Source organism: Solanum lycopersicum, chromosome 8 (assembly GCF_036512215.1).
Source record: "Solanum lycopersicum chromosome 8, SLM_r2.1".
Lineage (NCBI taxonomy): Eukaryota > Viridiplantae > Streptophyta > Magnoliopsida > Solanales > Solanaceae > Solanum > Solanum lycopersicum.
Window position 1 is genome coordinate 17,944,671 of NC_090807.1, and position 18,340 is coordinate 17,963,010.

The 18,340-nt window shown below is 40.6% G+C and overlaps 1 protein-coding gene across 2 annotated transcripts in view; it reads left to right on the forward strand.

Annotated features, from left to right (window-relative positions):
* LOC138337666 (uncharacterized) overlaps window positions 1-3,816 on the forward strand; it is an 85,130-nt gene extending 81,314 nt beyond the window's left edge. The window contains exon 4 of one of the 2 annotated variants that reach the window (XM_069287893.1): window positions 3,484-3,756. In XM_069287893.1, coding sequence (XP_069143994.1) covers window positions 3,484-3,518 — 35 coding nt within the window. In that variant the 3' untranslated portion in view covers window positions 3,519-3,756. Of the gene's footprint in view, window positions 1-3,483 lie in introns of both variants that reach the window. The other variant, XM_069287895.1, reaches the window with a different exon arrangement.
* Window positions 3,817-18,340: the final 14,524 nt, after the last annotated feature.

Genomic DNA, 18,340 nt, shown 5'->3' on the forward strand with positions numbered 1-18,340 from the left:
AAGGAGGGATATGGTTCGGGAGATTCAGCGGCTATCCAGCCTTGGAGTCGGTCTAGCTAATTTGGAAGATTGTGGAGTTTCTATTCGAGAGGTTGCTGAGTCCTCAATCATAGATGAGGTAAAGAGACACCAATACAAGGACCCTATTCTGGCACAGTATAGAGATGCAGCTCTTCAAAAGGAAAAGACCCCATTTAAGGTTACACCTGATGGAGTGTTACGATATGAAGGCAGATTGTGTGTACCCGATACTGCGGGGCTACGACGGCAAGTTATGGGAGAGGCACACTCTGCCCGTTATTCTATTCACCCAGGGTCAACAAAAATGTATCATGACCTCAGATGCATATATTGGTGGGATGGCATGAAAAAGGACATAGCAGAGTTTGTTGCTCAGTGCCCAAATTGTCAACAAGTCAAGATCGAACATCAAAAGCCTGGTGGATTATTACAGGAGATAGAGATCCCGACTTGAAAATGGGAGATGATTAATATGGACTTCATTACAGGCTTACCTCGCACTCAACGGAAGTATGACTCTATATGGGTTATTGTAGATAGGCTGACGAAATCGGCCCATTTTCTTCCAGTCAGGACTACTTATTCGGCTGAAGATTATGCGAGGTTATATGTCAGGGAGATAGTGAGACTTCATGGGGTTCCCACGTCCATTATATCAGACAGAGGAGCTCAATTTGCAGCCAACTTTTGGAGATCGTTTCAGAAGGGATTGGGGACACAGGTGAACCTTAGCACAGCATTTCACCCTCAGACTGATGGGCAGGCTGAGCGTACTATTCAGACACTAGAAGATATGTTGCGGGCCTATATTATTTACTTCAAAGGTAGCTGGGATGACCACTTGCAGCTCATTGAGTTTGCCTATAATAATAGCTACCATTCTAGTATCCAAATGACACCGTACGAGGCCTTATATGGGAGGAAGTGCAGATCACCTATTGGTTGGTTTGATGTTGGCGAGACTAAGTTAATAGGCCCGGATGTGATTCAGCAAGCTGTTGACAAGGTGAAGCTTATTCAAGAAAGATTATTAGCAGCCCAGAGTCGACAGAAGTCATGTGCAGATAATCGGCATCGAGATTTGGAGTTTCAGATTGGTGACTGGGTATTCCTGAAGGTATCACCCATGAGGGGTGTGATGAGATTCTGCAGGAAGGGGAAGCTCAGTCCGAGATACATTGGGCCTTATCAGATTGTTCGTAGGATAGGCAAGGTTGCCTATGAGTTGGATCTACCATCTGATTTGGAGGCGGTACATCCAGTCTTCCATGTATCGATGCTACGTAAATGTATTGGTGATCCTTCTAGAGTATTCCCTGTAGATGATATTCAGGTAACAGAGGAGTTGTCATATGAGGAGAAACCCGTGGCTATACTTGATCGTCAGGTTAGAAGGTTACGTACTAAGGATGTGGCTTCCGTCAAAGTGTTGTGGCAAAATAACAATAGGGAGGAGATGACTTGGGAAGCAGAAGACGAAATGAAGAATAAGTATCCTTACTTGTTCCCCGTACCTGCAGGTAATTCAATTCCTAGCTTGACTATATTGATAGATAATGAGATTATGTAGCTGTGAGGCATCTGTAAGTTACGGAATGCAGGTTGATAGGTATAACTTTTAGAGAGACCTCGCTGGAATTTGTTTTTGCAAGACGCTAACTTAACATTCGAGGACGAATGTTCCTAAGGGGGGAAGGATGTTATGCCTCGTATTTTTTTTATATACGTAGTGCGCATCGTGATCTAGAAGACGTAAAGAAATATTAGGCAAGGATGTTATTTCCAAATGTGATATTAAGTATGAGTTGACTAATGTAAGTGCCATTAAATTTAAGTGAGGGATTAATTAGTGGCTAATTTGGACTGATTTAATTCAATGGGCCCCACCACTCAAGGCAAAAAAATTAAAAAGGGATCAGATTGTGGGCTGGCCTTAGTGGACAGGTGTAGAGGGGGGCTGCCTCCACTTCATACTATTAAATGAGGTGGAGAAATCCACTCCATGCTATATAAAGTGGTGAAATGCATTGCTGCATATCATCTTCTTCTTCACCACTTGTCTTAGGCAGCCATGGAAATGGAGAAACCAACCCTGCAACTCTTGGCCAGCAGCTGCAAATAATTTGGTTAGTAATCTCCTTGTTTGGTGTGTTAATTCTTTAGAATACCCTTGTTAATTATCCATTAATTTTAAGAAGGGGGCGTGACCAGTAGCTTAGGAAGTTTGTTTTAGTTATTGAATGTACTAAGTATGAATGGAAACCATAATCGGATTATTAGTGGTGTCGTGTTGATGCTTGGGCTGTTTTGATTAAAGCAAACTGCAGGAAAATTCTGTTTTGGCATTATGTATATGTTGAATGTGATTATGAGTATATACTCCAAAGGATGAATACGATAAGGTAGATGTGTTACGAATTATAAAACGAGTTATCACTCGGTGTGTCGTTGCTTCGCTGATATAGTTGCCGAGATGGAACTGTTTTGGGGAGGGGGTTGTTTAATATGATTCTTTGGGTTATATGTTTTATTGGTATTGCTGTGGATAATTTGGATTGTTGTCGGATTGGGACGAAGTAAGGAAAATAGGGGAGGTGCTGCCGAATTTTCGTTAGATTATTAGCTAGCTTACAAGAAAGTAAAGCACGATGTTTATCTAATTGCGGCACGATTGTTGCTTGTTATAGATTAATAGCTTGAGCAGTAAATATTGGACGTGCGGCTCGATTATACGATATGTAACGCTGTCCCTTCTTTCTTTGCTTGGCATGACTTTTAAAAATAAGCGAATACCGGACAGATTTGACACTTACCTCTAAAGCGTCTAGGTGATGTATATTCTTGCTTCCACAATTATTCCTCTATATATCGGTTATGTCTAAGGCTATGATGATCTCTAATATCTATGGTATGGTAATGCTTCTTAGAGTCATTAAAATTTTACGTTTTCATATCGTATTAAAGGTTCATAATCTTGATAAAACATTAATCTTTGGTAATACTCCTTGCTGGTTCACGCTGATTGTTCTATTGAGTTATAAGAAATGATTTTAATTGCATATGGTTGCTCATAATATTCTGCTCGTGCATAGAGTCATTTATCATTTCACCGAGTCCCGGGCCGGGTAATGTTCGTGCGGAGTTTCTTGCATATGTCACCGAGTTCCTCACTAGAGGGCCGGGTATGTATATTATATATATGATTGGTGATGAGGATGGTTATGATGATGATGATGACGGAGATGACGTGATGATTATTTTGCCGAGCCCCTTACTAGGGAAGCTGGGCACCTTAAATGTTAAATATATGCATGATTTTCACTTAAAAAGTATATGTGTAGCGATATTTTGTTTCGAGTTGCCATATTGGTATCTTGTCATCTTTACCTTATGCTTTACATACTTAGTACATTGTCCGTACTGACCCCCCTTTCCTCAGGGGGCTGCGTTTCATGCCCGCAGGTGTAGACGCACAGTTCGCTGATCCTCTCGCCTAGGATATCTACTCCGCTGATTGGGAGAGCTCCACTGTTCCGGAGCCCAGTCGTTTTGGTACATAACTTTTGTGCAGTCTTTTGCTCGTCTATGGGTATGGCGGGGCCCTGTCCCGTCGAGTTTCAGTAATGTACTCTTAGAGGTCTATGGACATTATGTGGGTTGTATATATATGTTTTGGATAATGGTCTGGACATGGTTTGTTTGGGATGTCTGCTTGTACAGGGGCAGCCTTGTCGGCTGCGTACATCATTATGCTTTGAATAGTGGCAGCCTTGTCGGCTCGCGTATGCTGTTATGGTTGAATGGTTATGACTCCTTATTAGACAAGTCCTCTTATATATATATATGACGTTGGGGTTGGCTTGATTTGATTAAATTCCATATTGTCTTAGTTCCAGTTGGTCATACTTAGCAGGTTTGTATATGGGTGTCCAAAACGGGCACTAATCACGGCCTATCGGGTTGGGTCGTGACAGTTTAGGTTTAGGGTTTAGGGTTCTTTTAGAATTTTTTGATTTGGAATTTAGGATTTTTGGAATAAATTCTACCGCATAGTTTTTAATGTTTAGTGTTGGTATTTTGGGCTTGGAATTTTGGGTTACTAGTTTATGGTTACGGTTAGGGTTAAGATTAGGGTTAGTGTTTAGATAAGGTTAGGGTTGAGGCTTTTTATGTTTTAGGATTTGAGGTTTAAAATTGATTTTTTAGTGTTTAATGTTTGGGTTTTTGTATTTTTGACATAGAGTTTTTTTTGGACTTGGGAATTAGAGTTCGGGTTAGGATAAGGGTTAGGGTGTTGCTTTTTTTTTTTAATGTTTTGTGTTTCAGGGCTTAGTATTTGAGATTTAAAATTTTTGGTTAAGTCTTTAATGTTTGGGTTTTCATATAATAGACTTACGTTTTATTTGCCTTTTTTTAAATTTTTTTTTTTTTTGTAAACGACCCTTGTAGTGGGTCAGGGGCTTAGCAACACCCCTTGGCCTTATCATTTTTTTTATTTAGGTTTTAGGGTTTACGGGTTAGGGGTTAGGTTAGGGTTAGGGTTAGGATTAGGGTTAGGGTTAGGGTGTAGTTTTTTTTAGGAGTTATGGTTCAGGGTTTATCATTTGAGATTTAAAATCTATGGTTTAGTATTTAATGTTTGAGTTTTGGTATTTTGGTCTTAAGGTTTCGGGATTATGGTATAGGGTTAGGGTTAGGGTTAGGGTTAGAGTTTTTGGTTTTCATACGTTTTTGGGTTTAGTGTTTAATGTTTTGGTTTTTGCACATTAGGTTGTATGTTTAGTGTTTATGGTAAGGTTAGGGTTAGGGTTAATGTTGGGGTTATGGTTAGCGTTTAGGATGTATTTTATGTTTTAGGGTTTGGGATTAAGGATTTGAGTTGTAACATATATGGTTAGTGTTTAATGTTAGTGTTTTGGTACTTTGGGCTTTGTGTTAAGGGCTTAGTGTTAGGTTTAAGGATAGGGTTAGGTTTAAGGTACATGTTAGGAATAAGGGTTAGGGTTAGGGTTATGATTTTGGGTTTTTCTGGGTTTTAGGTTTTGGGTACTAGATTTTTGGGTTTAAAATCCATGGTTTAGTTTTTAATGTTTGGGTTGGGTATTCGGGACTTAGGGTTTAGAATTTAGGGTTTGAAGTTAGGGTTAGGGTTAGGATAAGGGTTAGTGTGTAGGTTGTTTTTCGGTTTATGATTGAGCGTTTAGCATTTGAGGTTTAAAACGTATGGTTTAGTATTTAATGTTTGAGCTTTTATATTTTGGGATTAGGGTTTTAGGTTTATTGTTTATGGTTAGGATTAGGGTTTTTTTTGTTAAAAGAACAACCTTTGTGGTGTGTCAGGGGCTGAGTAACACCCCAAGGGTTATCATTTATTAACATCAAAAGTACATAGAGGGGGGCATAGACCTTACCTGTGATCCTAAGGTGGGTTAAGAGTTAATCCACCTACTAAGGTTATTCAACTCAACCCTATTAAACCATGTTATTTCAAAAAGAAACTAAGCACCTATGGAGGATTCCTCCTTCATACATAGATTACTAGAATACATAGTCATTCAAAATAGTATGTTTCTAAAAGAGACTTACTCTTATACAACCTATAAACATAAGAATAAATTTAATTTTAACAGAACAACATGATTAAAGACCTCTACTTCTAGCTCTATTAAGAGGCCTTCCAATATTCCCAGAACTTGTATTACGTCTTGTCGTCCTCCTTCCTCTTGGTGACAACCCTTGTTAATCTCAAACATCTTGAATATATTCTTCATATTAAATGTGGGAAGTGGATTTAACTTCATCTTCATCTTCATTACTATCAAAGGATCTAATATCTTCATCATACTCATCCTCAACAGCTATATGACTATATTCATCCTCTTCTTCACCTCTTTATTGTAGTCCCTGCTGTTCCTCCCCTTGTCATTTTGTTAGAGCAATTATTCTTTTTTTACTCACCCTATTAATGGATTTGTTGCAACAGTCCTGAGGTGAATTTCCTTCCTTTTCATGTTGATTTTTCTTATGATACTTCTGACGGAGACTGTGCTGGAGCATTCTCCTCGTCATATTGCTGGGCTGGAGCTTAACTGCTACTACTATCCTTCTTGCGAAATCAACCCTTTTTTTAATTTCCTTCCCTTGCAAATTAGATTCTATGTTCTCCTCTATTTCCATATTTTCACTTCTTTCCACGTCTACACAAATTCTATTAATCTCACATAAAAGAGAAGTGTGTTGTGATAGGTGTGATTATGAAATCATACCTTGTTGCATGACCTACATGGTCTGTTTGTTAAAGAAGAACAGTTGCGTAATCCTCATCGTTTATCTCTGTTTAAGCTATTGTTTTTATTTCTTGGTTATCTAATTCAATAAAATTGTTTAATGTAGGACCATTAATTTGCATACTTCTTTGTACTGGTTGTTGTACATCTTGCATAGTATTCTGTTGTAGATTTTTAACCTTCCAAACAGTCTTTGAAAGGACATGCTCTTACTGTGTAGTTAGTTTTGTTTTTTGCTTCTGCCATTTATCGTCTTGATCAACAAATTCTGGAACCTGTTGCATTTGTTTTGTGTTATCTGCAGGGTGTTTACCCAGCAATATTTAACCTACTGCATGATCCTTGTCATTATGTTATGCACTGGCTTTCCTTTATTTCCCTTCTTCCAATTCTTTCCTTTAATAGAATTCCTCATCTCTTGCTTTAATTGTTTAGTCCTTAAGCTTGTGGCCTTGATTTTTACAATATGGACAATAGTCAGGTAAGTTCTCTTACTCAATACTTTTCCACATACCTTTGTTCAAATCTTCTTCATCAGATTAAAGCCACACATGCAGGTCTTTCTTTTGTAAGATCAAGTCCGATTCTAAATCTTGCCATGTTTCCCCTTTTGTTATTAACAGTAGCATTATCTAAGTATAAAACCTTACCAATAGGAGATAACATAGCAGTAAGTATATCCTTATAATAGATATGACATGGGAGTTAAGGAGTACCTATCCAAGTTACTTATAATTGAAATGCCATGGTAGTTCCAAAGGACCTATCCGAACTAGAACAATAGGTGTTTCGTCTATAGGTTTAAAGGTAGGTGTCCAAGTTTGAATACGCATAGGTTGTCCCTCAATAACCATTCTTTGTTTAGTCAACCTTTTACAAAGCTAATTCATTATCCAAATCAATGTAGACATGTTTCGCATTGAAATGGGCAATTTTTACTCTACTTGATAGCTGCGTTTGGTTGATAAAAATCTGTCTAATTAGTTTAACTTTAGGCATTGCATAACTAAACTTAACAACTAGAGTATACTAACACATATCAGAACATTTAACCAAGAAATCTACATCACTAAATATAATAGCTGGTCTACCTTGCTTCGTAGTAATCTTAGATGTCTCAAACATTATCAGAGTAGCAGTTTTAGCCAGATTATATTTAAGTCTAGTTGCATACTTTCTTATAATAGTATAGAGAGTTGGTTCTCGATCTTCTCCTTTTCTGTGTAAGTGTTGACTACTTTGATTATTGGACATTCTAACAGGAACTAGATTATGGAATCCTTCTTATTCTGAGTATTTTGCCCAGTAAAATTGTTTGAAATTTGAGGGAATTCAACAAGATTCTTATGCTAATTACCACCCCCATTCCCACCTTGTACTTGGCATGTTCGTGCCTTATTCCCTATTCTTTCAGTTTATCAACAACAACAGCAGGCTTAGAAGCAGCACACATATTAACATTATCAATAGCAACTAGACAAACATTCTCTTTATCTATACAATGAACACTAGTAACAAAGGAGCCCTCCTAGTTAAAACAATCTTACCTGTGTGTACTCATTCATCATTAGTACTTGCAGCTACATTTTTATAGCATTGTAGGATCAATTAATCACCTTGTATCATTGCACCAGTCCCTTGAACTTGCCCAGCATCTTCAATAAGGTTCTTTGGACATTTTTGTGAACTTGCTTCTTGAATTTGAAAGTTAATAAAAGTATGTTGTGGTAGATTAGGATTTCAAAATATTACCTCAGATTTAACACCTACAACTCTCAGATTCGCTTCTTGAGATTCCTCCTCTTCGATTTTGATCGGAGTTCCTCCTTTACCACCAATTGATCTTTATAGCCGGGCGATTACGACTCCTATTTGCTGTAAATTTTCAATATGTCGATTGCCTTGAAAAGGAGAATAATCCCCAATATTTGGGTCCACATTTACACAACCATACATCGTTGTAAAAATGGATCGCTCATCTAGCGAATTGCGATCTCCAATCTTTAGACCACCTAAAAACTTAATTGATTTTTCGACCTGTTTCTTGATAGTATTCTTTCTTCCATATATTTAATAACAAGCAAACTAGAATTCTCCGTTTCCATGACTCATCTTTCCCATTCTAATTCCTCTAAGGAAATTGCTATATGAATCGTTTCTTCATGCCACAACTTCGAATTTGTGGAATCTTCTTTTGTTTGTGGATAAATATTAGGATGATGAACTTTTTCCTTATCTTGTGGCCGATTCTGTTCCACCGGTAGCGTTAAGGCCATTTGATTGACCTCCGATTACCTGCCGCTGTGAGAACTAGAGATAGAATTTTTTTAGTCTTTATTTTGAGCTTCTTGTAGAGTTAGGTTTTTTTTCCTGGTGAATTACCCTTAGAGGGGTAGGGGCCGAGAAACACCCCCAGGCCATATCATTAATAAATAAAAAAACAAAATATAAGGAGGGGGCATAAACCTAACCTCAAACTTAAGATGGTTTGGAATCAATTTCCCAAAGGAAGTAAACTACTCCCCTTACACAAAAGATGAAACAAAAATACTAAGCACCTATGGAGAGGACTCCTTTCAATACAAAGTACTTAGAAAACATAAACTAGGGAAACTGTCCCTTTACATGAAAGCCTATAAACTGACCTTACCTATTAAAAATAGCTATAATTAAAATTATAGCTAAGTTTAAAGGATATACAACCTTAAGGATGTTCAAGAAATCTCTTTTTCTTCTTTGTTCTAAAATTAGGCATCTCCAATAGGTCAAGTTGATAGTAGACCTTTGCTTTTTTAGGTAATTGATGGTTGTTGAAATCTACATGAGGATTGGCGATGTTGTGACTATGTTTTGACAATGCATCTGCTATGCAATTTGCTTCTCTAAATACATTACTGCATTTGAAGTTGTGAACTTGAGTAATAAGTTGTTGCAGCCTTCCAAGTTGAGTGATGATGATCCATTGAGGGACTGCCTTCTTTAGGACCCATTGCACTACTAGTTGAGAGTCAAGTTCCAAATTATGCTCCTGTATCCAAGCTCAAGTGCCCAAGTTAAGCCAAAGATGGTTTCCTCTATTTTAGCTTTGTTGTTTGTTCATTCTTCAAGTGGTGTTGTGATAGCCATCACCAATTTTCCAAGTTTGTTTGTCAAGATTCCACCTGCCCCCAGCATGCCAGGGTACATGAGTGCACTACCGTCAGTTTTCATTTTGAACCACTGATCTGCAGGTTTAAGGCATTTCACCATGTTCACCTTAATGTAATGCACACACTTTTCACTCTTTTTTATTAGATCAGTTCACTTTGCAGGCCATTGGAGATGTGGAAATGCACTGTTAAGCATTTTGAAGTTGTCTTTGTAGACTGCATACTTCACCCTGCTGATGTTTATCGCTTTACATCCATACCTGCAGGCACACCCGTTCTTCCACAAATTCCAGCTGATTAACACTGGAGTAGCTTGTAGCAGCAGTTTGTGGGCTGCATTTGTGGACTTTGCTGTCCACGATTGTTGTAACAGCAACTGCAATGAGGAATGGTCTGGCTGTAGGCCTGCACTTCCTGAAAAATAACTCCATACATTGACATGAAATTTCCCTGAATTTAATGTATGTTCTATGTTGTCCATACCTACTCCATCAAGACACCAAAAACAAAGTGATGGCTCAATGCCAAAGTTAATCAATCTTTAATTAGTAGGAAGTTTACCCCTAAGGGTTCTCCATAATAAAAAAAAGATTTAAAAGGAATTTTCTTATGCCATAGGAAGGAATTGAATGGGTTCTTGACTCTTTAATCCCTGATTTCCTCCCAAGCTGAAGAACAGGTGAAGCTCCCATGACTGTTGAGTTTCCACACTGCTCTGTATGGAATGTGCTGATGTGGAGATAATCTCTGTTTCCAATATGTTGGAGAACTGGTTGGCTGGTAACTGCCATATCAGCTTGCTCCAACTACACTTCCATTCCTCCCAAAGTTCAGCAACTTTACATTTGTTGAATTTGTAACTATTGGTGGTGAATTGTGCTAATGGTCCAGTACCAAGCCAATTATCCCACCAAAAGGAACAATTTCCAGCTAGAAGTTTCCATTTGATGTGATGCTCCACTTGTTATGTGTTCATCAGCATGTATTTCTAAGTTAAACAATCTCCATTATTCCATTTATTATTGACAGGGTCGGACCTTTGGCAGTATTTTGCTCACTAAAAATCTCCTCACAAGGTTTGTTTGGTCCTAAAAATCCACCATTTTTTGAATTGGAAGGCCTTGCAAATGTGTTTTAGATTCCTCATGCCCAGTCCTTCCTCATCATAAGGGAAACTTAGGTTTTTCAAATAAGCCCAATGGTACTTCTTCCTATAACTTTTCCATCCCCAGAAGAAGTTAGCCATAAGCATTTGTATTTGGTTAAGAACGGTAGCTGGAGGAGTTACTGTTGAAAGTAGGTGAATAGGGAGGGCTTGTAGCACATGTTTTGTAAGAACTACCTTTCCAGCATAGCTATGTTGTTTGGTTTGCCAACCTATAATCCTTCCAACAACTTTATTCACAAGGTCAGAAAAATATACGTCTGTCACTCGTTAGCCTAGATATTGTCACGACCCAACCCGATAGGCCGTGATTAGTGCCCGTTTTGGACACCCACATACAAACCTGCTAAGTATGACCAACTGAAACTAAGACAATATGGAATTTAATCAAATCAAGCCAACCCCAACGTCATATATATATATAAGAGGACCTGTCTCATAAGGAGTCATAACCATTCAACCATAACAGCATACGCGAGCCGACAAGGCCGCCACTATTCAAAGCATAATGATGTACGCAGCCGACAAGGCTGCCCCTGTACAAGCGGACATCCCAAAAAAACCATGTCCAGACCATTATCCAAAACATATATATACAACCCACATAATGTCCACAGACCTCTAAGAGTACATTAGTGAAACTCGACGGGACAGGGCCCCACCATACCCATAGACGAGCAAAAGACTACACAAAAGTTATGTACCAAAACGATTGGGCTCCGGAACAGTGGAGCTCTCCCAATCAGCAGAGTAGATATCCTAGGCGGGAGGATCACCGAACTGCGCGTCTACACCTGCGGGCATGAAACGCAGCCCCCCGAGGAAAGGGGGGTCAGTACGGACAATGTACTGAGTATGTAAAGAATAAGGTAAAGATGACAGGATACCAATGTGGCAAGTCGAAACAAAATATCGCTACACATATACTTTTTAAGTGAAAATCATGCATATATTTAACATTTAAGGTGCCCAGCTTCCCTAGTAAGGGGCTCGGCAAAATAATCATCACGTCATCTCCGTCATCATCATCATTATAACCATCCTCATCACCAATCATATATATAATATACATACCCGGCCCTCTAGTGAGGAACTCGGTGACATATGCAAGAAACTCCGCACGAACATTACCCGGCCCGGGACTCGGTGAAATGATAAATGACTCTATGCACGAGCAGAATATTATCAGCAACCATATGCAATTAAAATCATTTCTTATAACTCAATAGAACAATCAACGTGAACCAGCAAGGAGTATTACCAAAGATTAATGTTTTATCAAGATTATGAACCTTTAATACGATATGAAAACGTAAAATTTCAATGACTCTAAGAAGCATTACCATAGATATTAGAGATCATCATAGCCTTAGACATAACCGATATATAGAGGAATAATTGTGGAAGCAAGAATATACATCACCTAGACGCTTTAGAGGTAAGTATCAAATCTGTCCGTTATTCGCTTATTTTTAAAAGTCATGCCAAGCAAAGAAAGAAGGGACAGCGTTACATACCGTATAATTGAGCCGCACGTCCAATATTTACTGCTCAAGCTATTAATCTATAACAAGCAACAATCGTGCCGCAATTAGATAAACATCGTGCTTTACTTTCTTGTAAGCTAGCTAATAATCTAACGAAAATTCGGCAGCACCTCTCCTATTTTCCTTACTTCGTCCCAATCCGACAACAATCCAAATTATCCACAGCAATACCAATAACACATATAACCCAAAGAATCATATAAACAGCCCAAGCACCAACATGACACCACTAATAATCCGATTATGGTTTCCATTCATACTTAGCACATTCAATAACTAAAACAAACTTCCTAAGCTACTGGTCGCGCCCCTTTCTTAAAATTAATGGATAATTAACAAGGGTATTCTAAAGAATTAACACACCAAACAAGGAGATTACTAACCAAATTATTTGCAGCTGCTGGCCAAGAGTTGCAGGGTTGGTTTCTCCATTTCCATGGCTGCCTAAGACAAGTGGTGAAGAAGAAGATGATATGCAGCAATGCATTTCACCACTTTATATAGCATGGAGTGGATTTCTCCATCACATTTAATAGTATGAAGTGGAGGCAGCCCCCCTCTACACCTGTCCACCAAGGCCAGCCCACAATCTGATCCCTTTTTAATTTTTGCCTTGAGTGGTGGGCCCATTGGATTAAATCAATCCAAATTAGCCACTAATTAATCCCTCACTTAAAGTTAATGGCACTTACATTAACCAACTCATACTTAATATCACATTTGGAAATAACATCCTTGCCTAATATTTCTTTACGTCTTCTAGATCACGATGCGCACTACGTATAAAAAAATACGAGGCATAACATCCTTCCCCCCTTAGAAACATTCGTCCTCGAATGTTAAGTTAGCGTCTTGCAAAAACAAATTCCAGCGAGGTCTCTCTAAAAGTTATACCTATCAACCTGCATTACGTAACTTACAGATGCCTCACAGCTACATAATCTCATTATCTATCAATATAGTCAAGCTAGGAATTGAATTACCTGCAGGTACGGGGAACAAGTAAGGATACTTATTTTTCATTTCGTCTTCCGCTTCCCAAGTCATCTCCTCCCTATTGTTATTTTGCCACAACACTTTGACGGAAGCCACATCCTTAGTACGTAACCTTCTAACCTGACGATCAAGTATAGCCACGGGTTTCTCCTCATATGATAACTCCTCTGTTACCTGAATATCATCTACAGGGAATACTCTAGAAGGATCACCAATACATTTACGTAGCATCGATACATGGAAGACTGGATGTACCGCCTCCAAATCAGATGGTAGATCCAACTCATAGGCAACCTTGCCTATCCTACGAACAATCTGATAAGGACCAATGTATCTCGGACTGAGCTTCCCCTTCCTGCCGAATCTCATCACACCCCTCATGGGTGATACCTTCAGGAATACCCAGTCACCAATCTGAAACTCCAAATCTCGACGCCGATTATCTGCATATGACTTCTGTCGACTCTGGGCTGCTAATAATCTTTCTTGAATAAGCTTCACCTTGTCAACAGCTTGCTGAATCACATCCGGGCTTATTAACTTAGTCTCGCCAACATCAAACCAACCAATAGGTGATCTGCACTTCCTCCCATATAAGGCCTCGTACGGTGCCATCAGGATACTAGAATGGTAGCTATTATTATAGGCAAACTCAATGAGCGGCAAGTGGTCATCCCAGCTGCCTTTGAAGTCAATAATACAGGCCCGCAACATATCTTCTAGTGTCTGAATAGTACGCTCAGCCTGCCCATCAGTCTGAGGGTGAAATGCTGTGCTAAGGTTCACCTGTGTCCCCAATCCCTTCTGAAACGATCTCCAAAAGTTGGCTGTAAATTGAGCTCCTCTGTCTGATATAATGGACGTGGGAACCCCATGAAGTCTCACTATCTCCCTGACATATAACCTTGCATAATCTTCAGCCGAATAAGTAGTCCTGACTGGAAGAAAATGGGCCGATTTCGTCAGCCTATCTACAATAACCCATATAGAGTCATACTTCCGTTGAGTGCAAGGTAAGCCTGTAATGAAGTCCATGTTAATCATCTCCCATTTCCAAGTCGGGATCTCTATCTCCTGTAATAATCCACCAGGCTTTTGATGTTCGATCTTGACTTGTTGACAATTTGGGCAATGAGCAACAAACTCTGCTATGTACTTTTTCATGCCATCCCACCAATATAAGCATCTGAGGTCATGATACATTTTTGTTGACCCTGGGTGAATAGAATAACGGGTAGAGTGTGCCTCTCCCATAACTTGCCGTCGTAGCCCCGCAGTATCGGGTACACACAATTTGCCTTCATATTGTAACACTCCATCAGGTGTAACCTTAAATGGGGTCTTTTCCTTTTGAAGAGCTGCATCTCTATACTGTGCCAGAATAGGGTCCTTGTATTGGTGTCTCTTTACCTCATCTATGATTGAGGACTCAGCAACCTCTCGAATAGAAACTCCACTATCTTCCGAATTAGCTAGACGGACTCCAAGGCTTGATAGCTGCTGAATCTCCCGAACCATATCCCTCCTTTCTGGTTGTACATCTATCAAGCTACCCATGGACTTACGGCTAAGAGCATCTGCTACAACATTCGCTTTCCCTGGACTATATAAAATATCAACATCATAATCCTTTAGCAACTCTAACCACCGCCTCTGTCGTAAGTTCAGCTCCTTCTGTTTAAAGATATATTGGAGACTCTTATGATCTGTATAGATGTCCACATGGACACCATATAAATAATGTCTCCATATCTTCAAGGCATGAACCACGACCGCTAACTCCAGATCGTGAGTAGGATAGTTCTTTTCATGCTTCCTAAGTTGTCGGGAGGCATAGGATATAACTTTGCCATGCTGCATCAATACACATCCTAGCCCAACACCCGAAGCATCACAATAAATAACATAGCCGTCTGGTCCCTCTGGAAGAGTTAGGACTGGAGCTGTAGTCAATTTGTCTTTCAATAGCTGGAAGCTTCGCTCACAAGCATCTGTCCACTGGAACTTGGCTGCCTTTTGAGTTAGCCTTGTCAAAGGCACTGAAATTGAGGCAAACTTTTCTACGAATCTCCTGTAATATCCTGCTAACCCCAAAAAGTTGCGTACCTCAGTAGGTGTCGTAGGTCTGGGCCAAGTCTTTACTGCCTCAATCTTCTGCGTATCTACCCGAATAACATCAGCTCCAATAATATGCCCCAAGAATGCCACTGAAGTCAACCAGAACTCGCACTTAGAAAATTTAGCATACAACTTCTGGTGCTGAAGCACCCTAAGTACTGTCCTTAAATGATCTGCATGCTATTCTTCTGAACGTGAATAGACCAGAATATCGTCTATAAATACAATAACAAACATATCAAGGAATGGTTTAAATACTCGATTCATTAAATCCATGAATACCGCTGGAGCATTAGTCAGCCCAAAAGACAGCACTCTAAACTCATAATGCCTATATCGGGTCCGGAATGCTGTCTTTGGAATATCTGCCTCCCTTACCCGCACCTGATGATAACCTGACCGCAAGTCTATCTTTGAAAAACACTTTGCACCCTGCAACTGGTCAAATAGATCGTCAATCCTTGGGAGGGGATACCTGTTCTTTATTGTTACTTTGTTCAACTGCCTATAATCAATGCACATCCAGCGACCCATCCTTCTTCCTCACAAACAGTACTGGTGCTCCCCAAGGTGACGTACTAGGCCTGATGAAGCCCTTTTCTAGCAAATCCCTCAATTGCTCTTTCAATTCTTTCAACTCAGCAGGTGCCATTCTATAAGGAGGTATAGATTTAGGCTGGGTATCTGGCAGTACATCTATAGTAAACTCTATCTCCCGTTCTGGAGGAAGGCCTGGAAGTTCCTCGGGGAATACATCAGGAAATTCATTAACTACCGGGACTGATTGAAGAGTCGGTGCCTCTGCCTTTATGTCATACACCCGAATCAGATGGTAAATATAGCCTTTTCTAACCATCTTCCCGGCCTTGAGGTATGAAATGAACTTACCTTTCGGCGATACTGTACTTCCCTTCCACTCTATAATCGGTTCCCCTGGAAATTGAAATCGAACTATCTTTTCTCTGCAATCAACATTAGCATAACAAGCAGCCAACCAATCCATGCCCATGATAATATCAAACTCAATCATATTTAACTCTATTAGATCTGCTACGGTATGACGACTATATATAGCTACTGAACAATTCCTATATACTCGCGTAGCTATGATAAAATCTCCTACAGGTGTAGCTACCTCAAATGGTTCTATCAACTCAGACTCTATTCCGATCCTACTAGCAACAAAGGGAGATATATATGATAAGGTGGAACCTGGGTCTATCAATGCATACACACTTCGGGAGAATAGTGATAATATACCTGTGATCACATTAGGTGACGCCTCTTGATCTTGCCTATTAGTCAAAGCATATATACGGTTTGAGGGACCGCTAGAACTAGAAGCTCCACCACGTCCTCTACCACGGCCTGCTGGTGCCTGAATACCCTGCCCCGTAGGGCGCATAGCCACAGAAGAAGATGAACCAGCAACGGACCCTGTAGGCTGTGCCATACCACCTGCACTACCTCTAAGGTGACACTCCCTCATAGTATGGCCCTGACGGCCGCAAGAAAAACACGCACCTGTAGCCCAACGACATTCCCCAGGATGGGACTTACCACAACGAGAACACCGAGGCAAAGGTGGCCTCGACTGGCTCAAACCCCTGCCCATCTGTGACCCTGACGCCCTAGAGCTCTGACCAGGTTCCGAATATCCCATACGATCGAACCCCCTACCCATATAACGTGGGGATACACTCTGTGCTGGCTGGGAAGAAAATCTAACATGCTGCTGAGACTGCCCGCTTTGAAACTCGTCAGGATAACTTGCTGATCTAGCCCTCTTATGCTGGCCACTATTATAATCTCTATCTGGCTGACGTCCCCGGTGCCGATCCTCTACCCCCTGTGCATATGCCTGCACCCGAGCAATGTCCATACCTGGCTGAAGAGTCACTGCCATACAACCATCAATCAGATAACGATCCAATCCCATCACATAACGATGTACCCTGTCTGCCACATCAGCCACAATAGTAGGCGCATGTCTAGCCAGTGAATCAAACTCGAGGCTATACTCTCGAACGCTCTTGCCATTTTGTTTCGAACGCAAGAATTTATCGACTCTAGCTCGCTTCATCTCTGGAGGCAGGAAGTGGCCCTGCAAACCCTCCACAAATTCATCCCATACCGCTGGAGGGGCACCCTCACCCCTAGATAACTCCCAAGACTCATACCAATTAATAGCTACATCCCGCAAACGATACGTAGCCAACTCAACAGACTCGGTCTCCGAAGCCTTGATTATCCTCAATGTACGCTGCATCTGACGAATAAACTCTTGCGGATCATCCTGTGGCCTTGACCCAAAGAACTCTGGAGGATTACATCTTAAGAAGTCACGAGCCCTTAAGCTATCAGATCTGTCCGCATGATCAACTCCTAGTCCATGCCTGCGAGCCTGATCTGCCACTAATCTAGTCAGCAATTGAACCGCATCTCTCATGGCCCTATCCTCCGCCCCTGACTGAGGAGCTGGAGGTTCAGATGTTGGGGCCTCGGGGGCTGGTGGTGTCTCCCGAACTGGAGCTGCTGCTGCTCTAAGCTCTTCTGGCGGTGGGGGTGTAGCAGAGCTCTCCGACTGGAGCATAATACTAGGCATAGACTGGGCACGGGCCCTAGTAACTCTTCGGGTCTGACCAGTACCTTCTGCTACCGATTTTCCCTTCTGGGCAGCTGTCGCTTTCTTTGGAGGCATAGCTGAAAACACATGGATTCGTTAGAGCGGAATAATACTGTTAATATAGCTCTATCGCACGATCTAGAATAAGAAGAAAGAATGACATCCTAAATGTCCTGTAGCTTCCTGTTTATAGATGTGGTGCACAACACACCGATAAACAAGACTCTACTAGACACGGTTTGTAGGCACTTTCGAGGAAGAACCGCTCCGATACCACTCTTTGTCACGACCCAACCCGATAGGCCGTGATTAGTGCCCGTTTTGGACACCCACATACAAACCTGCTAAGTATGACCAACTGAAACTAAGACAATATGGAATTTAATCAAATCAAGCCAACCCCAACGTCATATATATATATAAGAGGACCT